Below are 22,102 nucleotides of genomic sequence, written 5' to 3' on the forward strand. Positions count from 1 at the left end.
TGACACAACTAATTTTATGCCTATACGAAATAACTAAAGCATAGAACTAAAGGCATTAGCATTAGTAATGAAAACCTATTGTATTCTTTAACCAAATTCCAAACAATAAGATAGAAACATATGCCACAAAAATTAACATTAGAAGTATAGGAACCTTCACACAAAGTTTCAAGGAAAAACATAAAAAGTTATAAAGCACCAGGCCCACAATATTCAACCAACAGAGAAGGGTAATCCCCAGCAATGCATCCCATATGAGTATATGACAAGCCCAGATGTCACACGTTCACCCAACTACTATAGTCAAGAAAGCAAATCCATAAATAACTATGTTACAGGGATGCAGGAGCGGGTATTGGATTCTGACACGGAAATGATGTGTCAGACTTTGCAAATCCCAAAATACGCTTTTTAAAATATTTTTAGGCATATTATTTTTGTCACAATCGTCTGTTATATTTCCAAACGTCACAACATATCTATTCTGCCACATTGACAGATGATGTGTGATGCCGTTAAGATTGTCCAATTGGGTCAATTGGACCTTAGAAGACTTTAGTTTGGCCCATGGTTGTGTTCTATAGACCTTAGGCTTCTCATTTTTGGGTTAATTGATGTAATGGGCCTCATTTATAAGCCTATAAGGTGGGGATAGTGTTAGTATACGGGATTAGTAGTTAAATTGAGTGTTTGAGTTTGATTAGGATACTTAACAGCTAGATAGAATTATGTTTTAAGTTTATTTACTTTATTGAGTGTATTAGAGTGATTAGGAGTCCTTTTTGAGTAAAATTAGAAATTGTAGGTGGTCTATATTTATGTAACACATTTCCATCAGAGATGACTTGAATAAAGAATGAGTTTTTTAAAAAGTTTTGGTGCTGTTGAGCAATGCATACGGGATTGGTGTCCCAAATCTGATTTCTTCTCTTCTCTTCTGTTCTCGTCTTCTTTCTCCCAAGAAGATCAATCTCATCCCTCTTCCCTCCACTTCCATCTATCTTATTTCTTCCCTTGACAACGCAGTTGATTCCTTTATATCAGATTTGATTAAGAATTTGATTATTGGGACTACTTGCAACTAAGATCCTTAATTTGGATTTTCAGATTGCATTAATGTGTCCATTACGACCGTTGGACAGAGAGAACATGGTAAAGATTAGCCACGTGCCAAATTTTAGAGTTTAATACAAACAAATACCCCCTTTTGTATTAGCATGCATCAGGTGTATGTCTATGCATTTGTACCAGTACTCTAGACATTCCTGTGCACTCCCTAATGTAGTCCTAGATTGGTAGGAGACCAACTAGGAGCCAGAAAGAATCTGTTATAAACAGGTGAATTAGCTAGGTCAAAAATAGGTTTTTGGTGAAATTAGGGTTAGGGTTGGGTGTTAGGGTTATGTCAAATCAAGGTAGGGGGAGTCTAATAGTGAAGGTCGTGAGGTCATGAGATGTTTTGATGGAGGGAAGAAAGCTGATTTGAATTAACAGCAATATAAGGTTAGGGTTTCGGGTTTTTTAAAAGAGTAAAATAGGGGAATCTAGGGTTTAGAGTGGGAGGATGGGGCTACAGTTTGGATCAAGTGCTATAGGGGCATAGAGGGTAATTCGGCTCTGGTTTGGTGTGGTTTTGATGGTTGGATTGGTCTGTGAAGAATTTGGGTAATGGGATGATCTCCAAAACTAGGTGGGATGTAGAGGTTTGAATGGGGTAATGGGAAAACAGCTTGGTTCGAGTATTCCAATTGGGCAGGAGAATACTCGATCCAATTATGGGAATGTGTTGTTAGCTGAATGGTTTGTTAAGAATTTTGGGAGATGGGATGGTTTCAAGAGATGGGTGGAAAAATTAGGGTTATGGGGTGGTTTGGAGGTTTAGGAGAAGAATGGGTATTGATGAGATGGATCAAACTTACTGTCGTTGCAGAGAAATCTTGGCAACGGCTTGTTTGGTTGATGTTCTTGAATAAAGATTGAATCTTGATCATGAACTCGAAGGAGATCTTCAAAGAACTAAAAGAAAGCTTCAAAAGAACTACCCGGGATTCACACCACAAGGTGACGATTGGATCAAACACCAATCCCACCAACGAACCACCCGGGCTTTACACCGCAAGGTGTCGATCGGATCAAACACCGATCCCACCAGCCTTGATCAAACACAAGACAAAAATCTTCACTAGAGAAGAAGAGAATCAAAAGCTTTTCATTAATATCAAAATTCGTGTTCAATACTTGCCCCCCTTACAACCTTATATAAAAGACTCAAAAATAGACTCCTACACTAAAAAGGGAAGGCCTAACCCAATCCTTAACCTATTAGGTAACCTAAACTGATTAGGAAAGTGAAATAACAGAGGAAATAGGCCCAAAACATGGCTGGACTTATAGAGTCCTAATCCAGCCCAATTTAAATAGTCACATGACCACTTAACCAAGTCACATGATCACTTAAGTGATCACATGACCACTAATTACATAAAAATAAAACTAAGGAATCTTGTATGCATCCTAAATATCCATATTTAGGCCCATAAAAGTGCCCTATTACATAGAAAACCCATGGGATCAAAGACACAACATGTATATAACACAACCCTAGACTTATTCCTAAGCAAACAAGCCCTATTTGTTGATGAATCTGCATCACTCACCAACTCTGGGTGGAAATAGATAGTTTAGATTTTTTTTTTTTTTTAAAAAACATAAAAATGAATGGCTCAGATTTGTCTTGTGATTTTCGGAAACATCACATTCCATTGTCACATGGATAACTACCCATATTTTTAAATATAATCAGTTTTCTTTGTAATATTCTATAACTAATATTAGAGGGTTCAAATTAAAAATAAACATGATTGACCCCAAAATCTAACATATATTATCAATTCCCATGTATGGAGAAGAATATTACAAAATAGAGGTTCTTGATAGCATGTTGTCAAGGCGTCGACTAGGCGTCTTGGCCGACTTGGGCACCTTGGTCGCCTAAGCGGGCACTTTGGACGCCTAATTGGTGTCGCCTTGAACTTGGACCCTCTCCACCGCCTTGTGTCGCCGATACGCCATGACAACTATGCTTAATAGGGCTATATACTTCAGATATGGACCATATATCTACTTGTCCTCGGTTTAAAACACTTACAGTCCACAGCTTTAGCTGCAGAGCTAGAGCCTTTAATCACTTTGGTAGTCCCTAGCTTTGTCTCGTTGTTTTACAGAAGTGAGGGAGTAAGAGAGGAGCAGGCTTGTTAGAGCATCTCGAAGCCAGTGGAGTGCTGAAAGCCCGAAACCTGGTATGCCCCAAACTCCTGCCTCCTTTTCCTCCTCCCTCCTCTCCTGCTGCTTCTTCTATTGTTCCTGGCCTTCCTCTGCCTCCATTTCTTCTCCATTTCTTCTCCTTCTTCCCCCTTCAGCAATCCCTCTCTCTGTTGCTGGTTTTTTCTTTTTTCGGGTTTTTTTTTCTTCCTTGAAAATGAAACACAGAAAAATAGAATCCCAGCCAAATCAATGCCACAGCTGTGGCCAAAACATGTCCACAGATATGGAGACAAATGATTCAGCAGGGATGTGAGGTGCCAATCTGGGTGGCATGGATAGATAGGCCTTTACTGAGAGTAATTGTGTAATATTGTCATCTGCAACATCAGCTCTTTCCATAAGCTCTGCAGTCTGCACTACTGTTCTCTCTTCACTTCTGCAGTTCGATTCCATGGTTACCAGAGAATAAACAAGTGAGCAAATAACATGAGAAGTGGTATTGTGGTAACAAGAACCTCCTCTTTTAGATGACTCAGAGCTCATTTAGGGAGGAATGGCCTCAAAATGGGAACAAGAACTATCCAAAAAGCAGATTTTCTTAGAAATGCCCATTCATGTGAGGAAAGGGTTTTATGGAAAATAAGCTTGATACATAATTCAAACTCAGTATGTTCCTGAAGAAATTTTCCTGAGAAGACCTTCACAAGGCGAGGCGATTGTGGAATTCTTCAGGGGGCATAGCTGGTCTTTTTCATATGAATGGGAAAGAAGAGACTGGGCTTAGGAGTACTTAAGAGCAAAAACCAAGCTGTGATAGAAATCAGGAGCTAAAAGAAATTAAACTTGGGCACCGGTCGAAACGTACACTTTATAAACAGGAATATACCTAAACTAAAGAAGTTTGCCATGGTCTGCACATCGTTTGCAATCCTTGTCACTGACCCCGGATCATCAACTGACCGTTCAGTAGAGGAAGATCACTTGTAGTGATTTATCATTCAATAAATGATTGCAAAAGGTCCACCAACACTAATCTAATCATAATCTTTGTTATTTTGTAGATAAAGAAAGTAATAAAAATCTCTACAGTCGGACAATTACATTGTGCTATGAGTGGACAATCCCGAAGAAATTGTAAGATATGAGTAAGAGCGTTTGATGCAGATAAGTCACTTAGAGGGCTTATTTTAGTGGAAATAAGCCTTGGGATGGGTTATGTATGTATTGGGCCTTTGATTCTATGTGTTTATTTTGTAATTGGCCAATTTAATAAGCCTAAAATATGGGTACAAAGTCGAAAAACGCGATTTACTTCATTAGTTTAGTTAGATTCCTATTTTGAATCTGTTTTGTTTATTATTTCACTTTCCTAGTCAATTTAGGATGACTTATTAATTAAGGATTGGGTTAGGCCTTTCCTTTTTAGTGTCTAAGTCTATTTTTGAGTCTTCTAGATAAGTTTGTGAGGGAGGCCAGCATTGTACACGAATTTAATTAATGAAATATGGGCTTGAGCCTTTGTGAAAATCCTGAGATAGGATAAGTGAGAGAACTAGGGTGAGATGCCCATTCCTTTCCCCCATCCCCTTCCATGGGTTCTTGATTCCAAACCCTAATTTCAGTCCAATTGACTTAAAGAGTGCTACAAGAATTTCTGGGATTTTTTTCAACTGATTGTCACATCGATTTCTTGAAGATTACTACATTAAGATTATTGCAGCCAGGGTACATCTCCATCAACCGAATAAGCAAGAGCAATCCAAACATCGATCTAGGAGAATCTTGATTGCTGCTCAATCTCAGTTCTCTTGTTCTAATTGGCTTCTTCTGTTGGGGAGTTCAACTTAATTCTTCAAGAGATTATTCAACTTTTGGAGAATCTTGATTGCTGCTCAATCTCAGTTCTCTTGTTCTAATTGGTTTCTTCTGTTGGGGAGTTCAACTTAATTCTTCAACGGATTATTCAACTAAAATTGCAGCTCCAACAGGTAGGACCTATTCAGGTTAGTCTTACATTAGCGTTTCAAAAAAATGTCATCTGGGTGTTTTACCAGTATTAACTAGTAAAAGGCCTCAGAGAGAGTCATGGAAAGTATGCAGATTATGGAAGGCTATCTATGGTTTAATGCAACCTTCTTGGGCCCAGTTTGATAAATTGTGTACAGCCTTAATGCCCAGCACAGCCTCCTCCACCAGGATCAATAGCCCAGCTACACTAGCACTATCCGTGAGATATTAGGACACTTCACTCACCAGAGAGTGAGTGACGTGAGAAAAGTAGTGTAGTCCGAAGTGATCTATTAATCTGCTAATAAGTCGTTTCATGGCAGTTCATCTATCGCTTTATTGTGAAAGACCCTAGATGAGCCCATTCTGCTATAAGTACTTCCATATTCCGCCGAGTAGAATTTGACAATGGATTTGAGTGACGATTTCTTTTCCTCAATCTTGATTAGTGTAGATTCCGCAACAAAACCACTCGTTCCCAGCAATGCAAGAGAAGCCATCAAGATAAACAAGACGTATTGTATCATAACTAGTTTCTGCCAAGGAAAAAAAAGTGCAGCACCAATAAATCCATGAATTATTTGCCTTTGTTTATCCAGCTAGATGTTATCAATATACTATAATTATATTTGTGAGAGCTCCTGGCTACTTTTTGTTTTTCTACAGGTAAAGTGGGTCCTTAAACCGAATTTTGAAAATGCCTATCTATAAAGCGCTGATAAGAAGAGGGAACAAGTCCCAAAAAGAGATGAGAAATGCAGGTGTAACAGAATGCACTTCTAGAAAACAGAATTGAGAAAGGAAGAGAAGAGAGGAGTGCTGTCAAGAATGATCCAACTTGACAGCCTCCCTTACCCCGCCTTTATTTATATAAAAAGTTTACAGCCAAAGGGGGATTCCCAATCATATTAGGAATCCTAGTTACAATAGGAAAATAGACACTAATCCTATTAGCAATCCTAGTTACAGTAGGAAAATAGAAACTAAGACAAGATAATCCTAATTATGAATCACAAATAGAAGAGACACATAGGAGGGAATCTCTATCAGAATAATGGAATATTCTAATCGAGATTGCCCTTCTTGCTATATGCTCGATATACTTCAACACTCCCCCTCAAGCTAGAGCGTACAAATCACCTAGACCCAGCATGGAACAACTCCAACGAAAGGCAGGTCCAAACAACGGCTTAGTAAACATATGACCAAGTTGATTGGTAGTAGAAACAAACGGAGTAGAAATCAACTTCTTCATAACAACATCCCGAACAAAGTGACAATCAACATCAATGTGCTTAGTCCTCTCATGAAACACTGGATTGCTTGCAATATAAATAGCAACTTGTTTATCACAAAACATCTTCATAGATTGAGCGATAAGAAATCCCAACTCTTGGAGCAATGACTTTACCCACATCAACTCAACAGTAGTATGTGTCATTGCCCGATATCCAACCTCAGCGCTTGATCGAGCAACAATAGTTTGTTTCTTGCTTTTCCAAGTGACTAAATTACCACCCACAAAGGTACAATAACCAATAGTAGAATGTCTATCATCATCAGCACCAGCCCAATCAGCGTTAAAAAACACAACCAGATTAGCATGTCGATTAGGTTGGTAAATAAAGACCCTTACCAGGAGCACCTTTTAGGTATTGTAACACACGACAAGTAGCATCCCAATGAATTTTCTCTGGATGTTGCATGAACTGACTAATCTCTCCAACAACAAATGATATATCTGGGTGGACCCAAGCTTTTGATGGGTCCATACTGATGAACATCTAATAAATGAGTTTTCCAACAAATCTATACTGATGAACATCTAAAAAATCCTCACTCTCAATGGACCCAAGCTTTTGATGGGGGTCCATGGGAGTATCTACTGGTTTGGAAGCAAGCATCCAGTATCAGTCAGAAGGTCGAGGACATATTTCCTTTGAGAAAAGCTAACACCTTTCTTGCTTCGCAAAACTTCAATACCAAGGAAATACTTGAACACACCCAAGTCTTTCATCTGGCAATGTTAATGAAGGTATGATTTAACTTGAGCAATACCAGAAACATCATTTACCAGATATAATAATATCATCCACATAGACTACCATCACCACCACCTTTGAACCCTGACGACGAACAAAAACGGAATTATCAGAGTAGCACTGTGAGAACCCAACCTGAGTAACATTGGAACTGAATTTATCAAACCATGTTCTTGGAGAATGTTTCAACCCATAAATTGCCTTACGAAGCTTGCAAACCCTAGTAGAATTCTCCCCCTGAGCAACATACCTTGGAGGTTGCTTCATATAAACCTCCTCTTAAAGATCACCATAGAGAAAAACATTTTTGATATCCATCTGATACAAGGGCCAGTCGAAATTAACAGCCAGAGAAATAAGGATACAAACTGAATTCAGGCGGGCAACAGGCGAGAAAGTCTCAAAGTAATCAACACCATAAGTTAGAGTATACAAACTGAATTCATTAGCCCACTAAGGTTTTCCATGCTTGGCCCAATAGGTATCCATTGTATGACTAGGTTTGCCACAATAAGAACAGTGGCGGAAAGACTTGTCAATGGTTTGAGAATTTATACCTTGACCACCAGTGCCACAACCACGTCCTCTAAATTGGTAACGACCACATCCTCGACCATGATTGGCAACAAAAGCTGAGTTGTCCTTGAAAGTATTGTTAGGTTTGGGTGGATTAGCCAGACAATTAATACGAGAAAAAACTTCATTGAGAGAAGGAACCTTCTCCCTTGTGAGTAACTGACTCTTCACAGATTGGTAGTCAGGATCATAGTTCAAAATCTCACGATATTTCGGCATATTTCGGATATCTCGACACTGCCGAGACGAGATGACCATACGAAATGAAAAAAATCCAAATTTCGGTATATTTCGTGAAATTTCGATATATTTCGTGAAATTTCGGTATATTTCGTAAAATTTCGGTATATCTCATGAAATTTCGGTATATTTCGTCGAAATTTCATGAAATTATGAAATTTCGGTATATTACTTAAACAATGTATTTAACTATTTATACATCAGGGTCCGACCGTATACTGTCAATCAAGGGTGCAAACCCCAAAACACCCCTTTGAGTTCCTTTTTTTTTTTTTTTTTGCAATATGAAGGTTAAAATGTGTTAATTTAGCTTAAATAAGGGTGTACATGAAGTATGAGGCCTTAATATGACAAAAAACCCACCGAGATGGACTGCCGAAATATGGCAGAAAAAAATACCATATTTCGGCAAAATTTCAGATATTTTAGAAATCTCGACCTGCCCGAAATGGCGAGACGAGACAAGATCTTGAACTATGGTAAGGATGTAGTCCAGCTAGAAATTTTGCAACATGGAACTCAGCTCTTTGATGTTTCAATTGTTCTAGATTAGTAGTCAGAGGTTGATGTATCTGGAGTTCTTCAACCATGCCCTTATAGCTGACAAAATATTCATTCAAGGTTTTATCCCCATTGGAAGGTAAAGAGTTTCTCATAGAGATCATACATGTGAGAGATATTCCTTACTTGAGAAAAGCTTTCACGTAAGTCACTCCAAACATCCTTAGCAAGTGAGTGAAACATCACATTGGAAGCAATAGCAGGTTCAACACTGTTCCATAACCATATCTTGATAATAGAATTTTCACACATCCACTTATCATCAGCAGTGATTGTGGTAGGATCCTTAGGATCACGATGAAGAGGATCTTCTGTAATGTATTTGAGTTTGCCCTTAGCATGAACATAAGCTTGCACTGCCTGGGCCCATAATCGGTAATTTGAAACACTGGAGAGTTTGATAGTAGTGATCTTAACTTAACATTGTCCGTAGGTGGCTTAGGATCAGCCATAAGTAGCAGCAATAGCAATATGTCAATCGGCTCTTAGATAGAACCAGATTAGAGTTTGAAATAACCCAAAAATACCAGCAATATATTCGGAAGTAGCAATGACAGGTTTTAATAACTGAAACAAGCAATAGTATTATCGACACAGCCAATATGAGGGTTTTAAAACCCTAAAACAGCAAGGAACCCAAATTTGACAACCGGCAATGGAGAATAATTCTTCCAGGAGTTTATCAACCCAAAAGCATCAAAAGTACACAACCGAGTATTGTTCTGGGATAGGGGAAACAGATACCAATCTCTCACCAGAAAATAGGAATCGGTTGGAGAAAGAAAACCCTGACTAGGGTACTAGAGAAGAAGCAGAAATACCTTGTAAAAATACCTTCCAACTACAGGAATGAGCCACTGACTAGATCCAAATTAGGATATAAAGATAATCTTCAAGAAGAAATTCCAGATTGAGTCTTCAAGAAGAAGCGCAGGATGAAAAGAATAGCCTCCAATTGATCTTGTATAGTAGATAAGTAAATAGAACCCTAGTTTTCAATTGAAAACTCCATCTACGGTTTAATGTGTAGTAATATGCAGCATAGGGTTCCCCCCTCCAGTCGCCTTCCCTCTGGTGTCCTCTCTTCGGTCGTGAGTTCCCGTGACATCTACTCCTCTGGATTGGACAGATCTTCCTTGGTTGCCTCCATCATTAGCAGAGGCTCTTGGTCCCCCCTTCTCCCCCTCCCCTTGCTAACCTCTGGAGCTCCCTCCCCCTCCTATCCCCCCCGGTCACCGAGGTAGAGGCGACACCATTCTATGGCTCCCTTCCCCCTCCGGCAGATTGAGTTCTCACTCTACTTGGAATATGGTTAGACACAGAGGGACCCACTGTCATTGGCACAAAGTAGTCTAGTTCAAAGGGCATATCCCTCGTCACAGTCTCACCACTTGGCGCGCCCTAGCCAATTGCCTCCCCACTCAGGCCTTCCTCACTCACCGCCACATGCAGGTCCCCTCCAACTGCTGTCTTTGTTGAAATGAGCTTCAGGATACAGATCACTTGTTCTTCTCTTGCCCCTTTGCTTCTTCCATTGGACATGTGTTTGTCATTGCTGGCCAGGTCGTAGAAGTCCCCTCCCTCTTAGCCAGGAATGGGTTTGGATTGATATGACGTTCAGAGGGAACTCGATTTGTGATTCTGATGGCAAGCTTGCCTTTTGTGCCGCTATCTCCCACATTTGGATGGAGCGTAATCTCAGAAGATGGACGTCCAACTCTCGCTCTCTTGACAAGATTCGGAAAGCCATCTCCTTTGATGTTTCTTCTAGAATTAATTCCCTTCCCCTCACTGTTGTTAAGGATACCCCAAGGAACAGGCTCATTGTTGTCTCCTGGACCTTCCTCTTTCCATTTTGCAGCCGAGTTAGCTCTTAGCTCTAGCTTTTTTCCCTCGGGCTTGTATATTCCCTCTCTTTTCTTCGTAATTTAAATTATTATTCATCCAAAAAAATATATATGCAGAATAGGGTGCTGCACCCCTTTAAGAATAACTTGAAAAGACCTTCAAACCAGAATCCAAGAGTAACAATTAATTAATGATTGTGCTGTAATACCATGTAACAGAATGCACTTCTAGAAACCATAACCGAGAAAGGAAGAGAAGAAAAGAAGTGGAAGAATGATGCAGTTGCCTTAGCCTGGCTGGACCAACATGACCCGCTTTGGAGGCCCAAACCAAAGACTGGTCCTAAACCTGTTTTCTGGTCTGGCAAGGGCTGGTAGTTCACTTAGGCTGTGCAATATTTAGTTTAGTTTATTTTATTTCATGGGTAGATTACGTAGAAGCTTCTAAGGTAGCTTCCTTTCTTTAGCTATGGTCTATTTTGGTAATTTCCTTTTTGAGTCATTTCTATTTTAGTTAGGTTTCTATCCTATGCAAGGCTATTTTCTATTTATTCATTGTAATCGTAAGAAAGCAACAGATTTGAAGATTTGATTAATGAAATTTTATTAGTGAAGCTCTGCGTGAGTGTGTGTGAACGTGAGTTCCCTCTTCCCCCCCCCCCCCCCTCTTCTTCTAATTCTTCTATTGTTCTCTGTGAAGCCCACCATAGCAGATCACCCCTGGGTCTGCATTATTTGGCATCAAAGCCAAAGTTCCTACATCCCTGTCAATCTCTCTCATCCCATTCTTCTTCTCTATACCCTCTCTTCCATTACTGTTCTGCGACCAACAGCAGTGACAAAAAATAATAATAATAAGAGGAGCGAGAAGAAGAGAAGAGAGGGCAGAGACAAAGTACAGAACCAAAAAAATTTACTTACCTGGCTTCTGGTGTCCCGACTTCCCACTGCGATTCGAAACCCTCAATCGCAGTCACCATCTTCCCCTTGGAGTCGAAGTCGCACACTGGCTCTCTTTGATTCTGTCAAAAGTTCCTTGCTTCCGCCATTTTTGCACTGTTGAAGTAACAAAAGTCCAAATCCCAACAGTAAACACCACCCCACAATCCTCCTTTTGAGTTTTGTCCCTTTTCTTTACCTTTTTTTTCCTAAACAACCCCTCAGTTTTATATTAAATTTTGTTTTATCCTCTTTTTTTCACCCAGTGCCCAGTTTGTCCTTTCCTTATAAGTGATACTCCGTTCCCTTTTGTGTTGGTTGCACTTCCCATAATTACAGTTTTGCCATTAGTGTCATAAACTTCTTATTATTCACAGTTTTACCATTATCCTTGAGTGTTCTCTTGTTTTACCTTCACCATGGTAGCCAATAGTGAGGTTCTTCAGCAGCTAAACTCCTATAAGGCTGAAACCAATGCCAAATTGGACACTCTCACCACTACCGTTAATTCAATTCAAAAAATGATGGAATCTATGCAAGCTTTGATTGACCGACTGGTGGCTTTTGAGAAAGGAAAGAGTCCCATGCTCTCTGAGGATTCTTCCAACTTCACCCCACCACATCACACACTCACGCAGAACTTCACTAATAAAATCTCATTAATCAAATCTTCAAATTTGTCGCTCTCCTACGATAACAATGAATAAATAGAAAATAACCTTGCATAGGAATAGAAACCTAACTAAAATAGAAATGACTCAAAAAGGAAACTAACAAAATAGACCATAGCTAAAGAAAGGAAACTACCTAAGAAGCTCCTACGTAATCTACCCATGAAATAAAATAAAATAAACTAAATATTGCAGCCTAAGTGAACTACCAGCCCATGCCAGACCAGAAAACAGGTCTAGGAGGTTTGGGCCTCCAAAGCAGGTCATGTTGGTCCAGCCAGGCTAAGGCAACTGCATCAAAGAAGAAAGGAGTGCTGTCAAGAATGATAGAACTTGACAACCTAGCTCACCCAGCCTTTATTTATATAAAAAGATTACAGCCAAAGATGATTAGGAATCCTAGTTACAATAGGAAAATAGAAAGTAATCCTATTACCAATCATAATTACAATAGAAAAATAGAAACTAAACAGAAATTAGAAACTAGGACAAGGTAATCCTAATTATAAATCACAAATAGAAGAGACACATAGGAGGGAATCTCGATCAGAATAATGGAATATTTTAATCGAGATTGCCCTTCTTGCTATGTGCTCGATATACTTCAACAGCAGGAAAGAGTGAAATTACAATCTCATCAGGAATGGAAGACCTCCCATCCATTGACTACAAGAATATAGCCTAACACCCAAGTTAACCTGACAATCTTGATTCGAGTAGATTTCACAACAAACCCACTCATTCCCAACAATGCAAGAGAAGCCATGGAGAAGCTACTGAACCGTAAATTTTTTTTGGCATTGGATAGCTATTTCTGTCATTTTGTCGAGATAAACAAGACGTATGCATTACTCATCAAGACACCACACACCATAGGTACATACGAAAGGTGTCTGAAGTTAAAGAAGCCTTAAGAAAGATGAAAGTAGGCATGGCCCAGATGGGGTCCTAATAGAAATGTGGAAGAGCTTAGGCTTATGTGGGTTATCTAGAATAACCGAACTATTTAACAAGATTATGAGCAAAAATAAAGGTGATATTTAGAGCTGCAATAACTATAGAGACATAAAACTAATGAGTCGTACTATGAAATTATGAGAGAGGGTTATTGAAGCCCACCTAAGAAGAGAAACTACCATCTCAGATAACCAATTTGATTTTATGCCAAGTAGATCCACGACAAAAGCTATTTACTTATTTAGGAGGCCTATGGAAAGATTTAGAGTTTGTAAGAAGGGTCTTTATATGGTCTTTATTGACCTAGAAAAATCTTGTGATAGAGTCCCTAGAGAGTTTATCTAGCATGCACTAGAGAAGAGAAGGATGTCAAGTAAGTTTGTGGAAATAATAAAAGATATGTATGATGGTGTGGTGACTAGTGTGAGAATCGTGGGAGGTCAAGGTAGTGAATTCCCAATTACAATTGGGTTACATCAAGGATCAGCTTTAAGCCCTTGTTTGTACTTATCATGGATGATTTAACCAAGAACATTCAAGATGAGGTTCCTTTGTGTATGATTTTTGCTCATGATATTGCTTTGGTGGATGAGACAAAGGCAGGGATTAATGCTAAATTGGAGTTATGGAGATCGACATTGGAATAAAGAGGTTTTAGGATAAGTGGAATGAAGACGGAGTATATGGTCTGTAACTTTAGTTACACTAAGACTGACAACGAAGTGGTGAAAAGTGAGAGATACTGCAAAGTGATTATTATAGAAATCTGAGGTCAATCATAAATAAAGAAGGCAATATAGAGGATGATGTTGCTCATAAAATTAAAGGTAAACATCTTGTACACCCCCTGAGGTTTGTTGAGCTATCATGTAGACCCCACGATTTTTAAAACCTTACTTACAGACCCCTAAGGCTGACAAAATACCTATTCCGTTAGAGTGAACAGGTTAAGTGATGATGTCAGCAGGCCATAAATCTATAAATGACCAAAATACCCTTATATCCTAAATCGATCCTCTTCTTTCCTCTTTACTCTCCTTAACCCGAAAGCAGAGCAAAAGATGAGAAAATTTTGAAACCCATCTCCGGTTCTCCATTACTGAAGTGGGTTTCTCTGTTGGGTCCGATGACTTCTAACCTTGGAATACCATCTCTCAACTTGAAAATAGAGAAAAAGATGGGACTAAGCTTAAAACCAACTCCAGTTCTCCATTACCGAAGTGGGTTTTAAAATGTTTTTAAATACTTTTAGTAAAAAGGCGTATGACAGAGAAGAAGAAACAAAAAATTGATGGACTGAGGACCTTTGTGCATGTTGTTATTTGCTTCAGATTTAGCAAAAAAAACCTGAAATCATTATGATTGAAACTTAGAGCATAACTGAAAAGGGTCATACTGGAAGATAAATTTCTGGTTCAATATCCTGTTCACTTGCCTTCGAATTCCGCTTGGATCCTCCAAAACAAGCTCCTAAATCTCTTCTTTGCACAATCATCAATATCGGATCATAATAAACCCCTAATCCACTGATATTTTTAGTACCAAAAACAAAAAACTGCAAACAAAAAAGGAGAAGAAGAATTGCGAGAGAGAGAGAGAGAGACACGGCCATGGCTACCTTCATAGTGATATGGCTCTACCCTAGAAGAGGATGAGGAAAGAAGAGGATCGATTTAGGAGATAAGAGTATTTTGGCCATTTACAGATTTATGGCCTGCTGACATCATTACTTAACATGTTCACTCTAACGGAATAGGTATTCCGCTAGTCTTAGGGGTCTGTAATTAAGGTTTTAAAAATCGTGGGGTCTACATGATAGCTCAACAAACCTCAATGGGATGGATGAAGTGGAGAGGTGCGTCCGGAGTATTGTGTGATCAACGTATTCCTTTAAAGCTTACAAGAAAATTCTATAGAACAGTACAAACATGGAGCAAGAACTCGCAAGATCTCACAAATATCTCGCTATTTCAAAAGCACGAGACGAGATGAAGGTCAAAATCCCATTTTTCCCCAACTCCAACAAATCCAAGATTTCTTAAATCTGATTTATATTGAAGGAGTTATGTACCGGTCAAACTTAATTTAGTATGCGCAAATGCTGTCAAAATCGCTCTGAATGAAAATATTTTTTTGGACATCAAAACAAATCAACATTTTACCATACTTCTGGTTTTTAGCAATGTTTTACCATATCAAGATTTATAGAATTTTTTAACTTGAGAAGACAAAAAAACCCCATACATTCAAAAGTTGAAGATTGAACCTACCGCCAAAAATCTAGTTTTTGTTCTTGAATTGGGGGATTGACTTTTTATCCTTTTGGAATTTTATTTTTTAACTATTTTTATTAGATTCAAATAGGAGATATTTGCTTATTTATGAATAATATCTCAAGTAAATGAATCATTTACTTAAATGATATTAGGCATAAATAAGTGTTTCTCCTGGTCTGGTATAAGTGTCTGTCCTAGTTTCCCACTAAGTGAAACTCCTATTTGGACTTTAATTTTTCAAAATCTGGTAGTGCCATTGTATTTAAATGGCCCAAAATAGGCTGAATTTCAATTTTGATGACCAAACTAGGTCTAAAACCCATCGAAACAAGCCATCGAGTTCCAAAAAAAAAAAAGTTTTTACCCCAACTCATCGGTCGAAATGTCGATCTCGACCCAACTCGCTTTTTGGCCAGGTCGAAACTTGTACTCGAGACGAGTTCTTGATCTATGCGTACGAACAGCTATGATGTATGGGGAAGAATGTTGGGCAATTAAGAAGTGTCAAATAGATAAACTAAGTGTAGCAGAGATGAGGCTGTTGAGATGGATTTGGAGCAAAACTAGGAAGGATAAAGTAAGGAATGCTCATATTAGAGCTTATTTGAGAGTTGCAATGATACTTGATAAGCTCCATGAAAGTCATTTGAGGTGGCATGGCCATGTTCAATAGCGGCCTTAGGATGCACCAGAACGGAGGAACGATTTGTTTCAGATTGAAGGAACTAAAAGAGCAAGGGGCAGACCTAAAATGACCCTAGGAGAAGTAGTGAGGAAATACATGCATAGTTTAGGCTTTGTCTAAAGTATGACCTCGAGTTGAGCTGATTGGAGCCTTGGAGGGCAAGGCGGAATAATACTGTGTTGCTGTTGACGTTGTTGTGCCCTTTACTTTTTACTATTATTATTAATATTTTGCTTTGCCAGGATACATGTAACCAACCCCATTTAGTTGGGATAAGGCTGAGTTTGTTGGCGTTGTTGTGATTCTATCATAACTAGTTCCTGCCAAGAAAAAAAAAGTGCAGCACCTATAAATCCATGAGAGATTATTTGTTCTTGTTTATCCAGCTAGATTTTATCCTTCATACTCAAACTATATCTGTGAGACCTCCTGACTACTTTTTTTTTAAAAGGTAAGGTGGGACCTTAAACCGAATTTTGAAAATGCTTGTCTATAAAGCACTGTAAGAAGAGGGAACAAGTCCCACAGACAGATGAGATGTGGGGAAAGAGTGAAAGTACAATCTCTTCAGGAATGGAAAACCTCCCATCCATTGACTACAAGACTGCAGCCTAAAACCCAAGTTAGCCTCACGGTCAGCTAAATGTGAAATGAAACAATGGTTTGCTAATAATGGGAGAGATAGAAGCAGGAATCGAGCTGATACCAATACAACTAATACCGGGAGCCTATGTGAACTGATACAGTAAGGGATTCGATTGCATGATTTATAAAATTTCTTATGATACATTTATATTTAACCATTACCATGAACACATTTAATTATAATAAAAGAACACGAGAGATACAAAGAGCCTGATATTTTTCCTATAGAAGCATCTTAACATACAAATTACTTCGTGTAAGCAAGATCCTAGGTCACATTTGGAACTCAGTTTAATAACAAATCAGAAACTACAAGTGAAGTACAGGGAAATGTATGCACAATGAGCGTATGGAACAAAAGCAACACTAAAGGAACTCCAATCAAGTAACCACTCTTGATTGCTACACAGAGTAATGACCACATCAGCAGCATCAAATAGTGTAGATAAGTAATCGGTAACAAACACTTTCTTCAGGATAAATTTTCTAGATGTAACAGTTCAAAACAGATCCAAGAAAAAACACAACACAAATACAGAACAAGGACCAAAAGTTCAAATTCTTACAAATCACAATGCACATTAACTGCGTGATTTGTGCTTCAGAAAACACTTATAAAGTTAGCAATTCAGTCATCTTCAGTTACTACGAAGAAGTGTGTAACTCACCTCCAGTTGAGATTTACTGTCATTAAGCAAATCAATATCCGACTGTACTTGCTTTAACTGCATACCCAAACATTGCACGATAATAATAAGTAACTCAAAGCCATATTTCTTAAGGAAATCCCCCCCAAATGAAAATAATTTGCATTTTCATGACATTTAAGAACCTTACTTTCTCTTCAAGGACATATTTAGAATTGTAAAAAGTCCGCCTCCCTTCTTTAACTCGATCTTCTGCACCATCAGAAACCTCAAGACTTCCAGAAATATCACTTCGGCCATCTAAATGTTGCCTCTTCGCATTTCTTTTCTTGCTGTAAAACCAGATAAAATTCAATTTCAGGAACAACAACTATGCAGAAGTGAATTAAAAGATCCTAAAAACACTAGCAGCATTTCCAACCACATCTCCAAATTATAAATACAAATGAAGGATTTACAGAGCCCACAAAATGTCAAGTCACAATTATAAAATCTGAAGTATCAAGTTTTACAGAATAATACAAAATTGTTAACTATTTATTTTACCAATCAATGAGCACAATTAGTCTCTAAAACTTGGTCAATATAAAATTTAATTCCTTAAGTTGGACAGAATTCTTACTATGTTGAAAGTTTTTACGACAACTACTTACAGCATGACATGCATAATGTTTTGCTCATTCATCTAGAAAGACTTCCATTGGAGTAACCAATACTATGATGTACGAGGATCTTCATTAATAGTGTCTATGAAATATCTACTAAAGAGTATCTAGACCTGATATCTTCTTCTGATAAATGTTTTATTTGAGAAAATGACAGAAACAATTTATGCAGATGTCAAAGAATTCAAACACCAAGGTTGAAATTCCCAAAAGTTGTCATGAGCACTCATAATAATTTTTGAGTATGAAATTGACACTCATAATAATTATTGCGTATGAAATTGACACTCAAATCTCAAAAAGAATTAAAAGTTCAGACAAAGTAAAAAGGAAGGCAATAGAACTCAGGAGGATGGGAATGATTCTCTTCACACCATTACTTTTACATGAGAAACCTGCACACCTCATTAAAATAAAAAATAGCACAGAGCTTTTTTATAATTAAATTTATTAAACGATAATACTAAAACACGACAATAACTGAGCACTGACCTATCCAAGATATTTTGTCCATATATTGAAGGACGGAAACTGGAAAACTTGTGTGGAAGGTAAATTTGGCAGACACCAAGGATTGGGACACGGCTGGTCCCTCCAGATCTCAATTGGATCCAGGCTAGATTGTTAAAAGCGATCCAGCCTTATGAAACTCTTATGGACCTCAGCAGATCAAATTTGGATCAAGTGATCAAGACCAGGATTGGCCAAACTTTATTACATCAGTAGACGCAAGATTTCGAACCTACAGGATTGGAGTCCTGATACAATGCCATGACAAGAGATGGACATGCACTACTCAAATCTGTTCTCAAAATAACAATCAGATTCTGGCTGGATCAGGCAATAGAAATCCAAATTAGTGAAACTCATACTGGAAACTGGCTCCACCAGTCACCCGTGTCGTCTCACCTTCCGAGAGGTTTTATCTGCCAACCACAGACACTGTGGGTAGTCATCACTCCAATGCACCATGCTCTGGCGCAGAGTTTACGATCATTGCGCAATTGTTCCATTTGTGGTTTTTTTTTCTGAATCTTGTCTTTGAATGGAATTGATCAAACATTTTTTTGTATTTTAAATGTTTGCGACTCTTTCAATTGTCTTTCTTCAAAAATTCTCTCTTTGAGACATTGATATTTGATCTGTGTGAAGAAAGCTTCTATGATGGGTAGTCAGCGAAGCTTTTGGCAACTGGGAGATGAACTACGGAGAAAGTCTGCTGCCATTTCGGAGGATCAGAAATGGTTGGTGCCTTGATGGAATACATCTCACCAGTTAATCCCCCAATTGGAGAAGAAGAAAATACAATTGTGCCACTGTAAATGAGAATAAAATAAATCTCAGCAGTTAACTAGTTTATTCTTCTCCAATTTGGGGGTTTCTAAATACAATGCTTAAAAAAATAAGAACTACAGCTCTGTAAATGAAATGTGGGAATACATATCACCATTAACCAATAACCAGAAATGTATCAAAATCCTGAAGGCTTTGAACTGGTTGAAGTGATCTGTTGAGCAGAAAGTCCATTCCACAGTGCTGATGTGAAGAATAGACCAACATCAAATTGGAATATATATTTTATTAATATGCATTCCATATTTCCATGTGTTTCTGTTCTTTTTTAGAGGCAGAAATATTTTTTGCAGTTTTACCATCATCATCTTTTTCGTACAAGTATTCCAAATTAACAGAAACAAAAAAAAAAGGTACTTCTAACTCAGAAATACTAATTTGGAATAGAAACGTAGCAATACAGCCCCTTGGTAGCAGATCATTGAAAGCAAAATTAGAACAAACTTAAGATGACAATTAAGAAAGGAAGGATAGAGATGAACAGTTGCTGATACGATGAATTGATGCTGTCCTGTGTATCAAGAAAGTGAAATAGAATTTTGATCAACACCAGATGGCTAAACAGAATTCAATAGAGAGAACAGCGATATTGATAGTAACCGACCAGGCTAGACAGTGTGCAACCATATCCATTATGAATGCAACAAAATAAATATCCAAGGAGGAGTCTGATATAAGAAAAAGAATAACAGTACTCGATCACTATCTTGTAACTGCACTCCAGAATGTGTTTGATGCAGTTCCACTTCCATGGCTGGACTGGCTTGACCCAGTCCAGAGACCCAGACAATGAAGAACTAGGATCACACCTTAGTTTTGGTTCCCTAGGGATATATAGAGGTTTTTTTAATTGTTCAGAAGTTATTTTTGTCATTTGATATTTATTAAAACTTTATTCCTATTTAGAAAACAATAGGAGTTGTAGGAAATAGAGTTTGAGCTCAATTCAATTTTTGTTTCAAGATACAATTAGGACTGTTTTGAGTCTTCATATTTGGATGCATGTAACCATAGTTGTCACGGCGTCTAGGCGACCCAAGGCATTGTTGTAGGAAATAGAGTTTGAGCTCAATTCAATTTTTGTTTCAAGATACAATTAGGACTGTTTTGAGTCCTTCATATTTGGATGCATGTAACCAAGTTGTCACGGTGTCTAGGCGACCCAAAGCATTGTAGGGGCCTAGACGCAAGGCGACCAAGGTGTCTTGACAACTATGCATGTAACCATAGATTCTCAGAGTGGAACAAATGAAAATTTACTGCTGCCATGGACTGGTGATGGTCTGTTGCTAGTCGATTGGCTCCTATCTATCTAACTATCTATCTATCTTCCTTTAAGTTTCTGTTATATTTCTGTCTCATTCTTCTCTGATTCTATCCATTGTTTCTTCCTTGTTTATTACTGTTTTTCCCCCCTTCCTGTTGATGGTAGTTCCGGGTTGGGAAAAACTGTTGGAACTCAGTTGAATCCTAACGGATAAGGCTGAGATTTGGGATATGCTTCTACACCCTTGGGCAACCCAGATTGCAAACTCTGAGGTTGGAAACTCTCTGTTGTGAGTTGTGTTGGAGAGTTAAGATCTGGTCTAGAGGTTTCCAAAAGATCCATTTCAGCAGATTACTACTATTAAAACATTTGATTCTGAAATTGTTACTGGCCATTCCTAATAGGTCTAGGGGCTAGGAACTATACCTAGACTTTAATCAGATTTGGCCGTTTAGGGAGGGAATTCTATCTGTTTGCAGGAGGCTGGTTCTATCGTGATTCGTGAATCAGTTTTCTATCAAAGGAAGAAGACTGATTCTTCTTATCCTGCCCCTTGATATTACATAAAAGCCCTCTCATTCTGAGTTTTGTTTCCAAACTTATCCATTCTTTTCTAAAATTCCAGCTTAGTCCTTTTAGAAATTATTTACTACTCTGTCCCTATTCCTGTTTGCCATACCTTGCCATACCCAAAGGGTCCTCAACTGTTCAGAATAATTACAAAATTGCAACTAATTATTCAATTCGAACTATTTGTCACTTGTGGCCCCACAGCTACCCAAAATTTAGGGTTCCATAACATAGGGTTGCATTAGTGTTATAAAAGAGCACCAGAAAGAGTACACAAGAAGCAAGAATAAGAAAAAATAATTGACTGAAGAAAAATCAAGGAAGCAGCATAGTAAAGAAGAAAGAGACCAGAAAAGAGGAGTGATAATGAAATGGAAGAAAATATGAAATACAAGAAGAAAAAATTAATTAGGAGGAGAAGAGAAAAATAAGGATCATAAAGAAAGAGTAGCGAAGAAACACCCATCACACTAATGTGGTTTCTGGTCACCTAAGGGTTTAGGGTTAGAAAACATCAAGAATTCCAGAACCGCAGGAATTAGGAACCAAGTTCAAAAGGGAAAATTAATAAGTAAATGAAACCAACTCTGATCTGCCTGAAAATTAGGTCGAAGGTTTATTTTAGAAGGATGAACAATCCTGCAAAGTTTGGGTCTAAATCTGATGGAAAAATTAAAAAATATGCCGGAATCCTACTGAGGCCAGGAGTGATGCAAACCTGATGAACATTAAATCTGTAGAAGATAACCAGTAACAATAACAGTGAATACGAGAGAAGAAGATGAAGAGGAGGAGAGTGAAAAGAAACTGCCGAGGGTAGAGAGCACAGTCTATATCTACCGGCAGTCCTCCTTGTATATATATGTCAAGCACTAATACAGTATAGCAAG

The 22,102-nt window shown here is 38.2% G+C and overlaps 1 protein-coding gene across 2 annotated transcripts in view; it reads right to left on the reverse strand.

The window, feature by feature from the left end:
• LOC122654340 (zinc finger CCCH domain-containing protein 13) overlaps positions 1 to 22,102 on the reverse strand; it is a 33,581-nt gene that overhangs the window by 2,425 nt on the left and 9,054 nt on the right. For both annotated transcript variants that reach the window (XM_043848397.1, XM_043848398.1), the window contains exons 5-6: positions 17,548 to 17,689; positions 17,379 to 17,435 (exon numbers count right to left, since the gene is read on the reverse strand). In XM_043848397.1, coding sequence (XP_043704332.1) covers positions 17,379 to 17,435; positions 17,548 to 17,689 — 199 coding nt within the window. The remainder of the gene's footprint in view (positions 1 to 17,378; positions 17,436 to 17,547; positions 17,690 to 22,102) is intronic.

Source organism: Telopea speciosissima, chromosome 3 (genome assembly GCF_018873765.1).
Source record: "Telopea speciosissima isolate NSW1024214 ecotype Mountain lineage chromosome 3, Tspe_v1, whole genome shotgun sequence".
In the NCBI taxonomy this organism is placed as follows: Eukaryota; Viridiplantae; Streptophyta; class Magnoliopsida; order Proteales; family Proteaceae; genus Telopea; species Telopea speciosissima.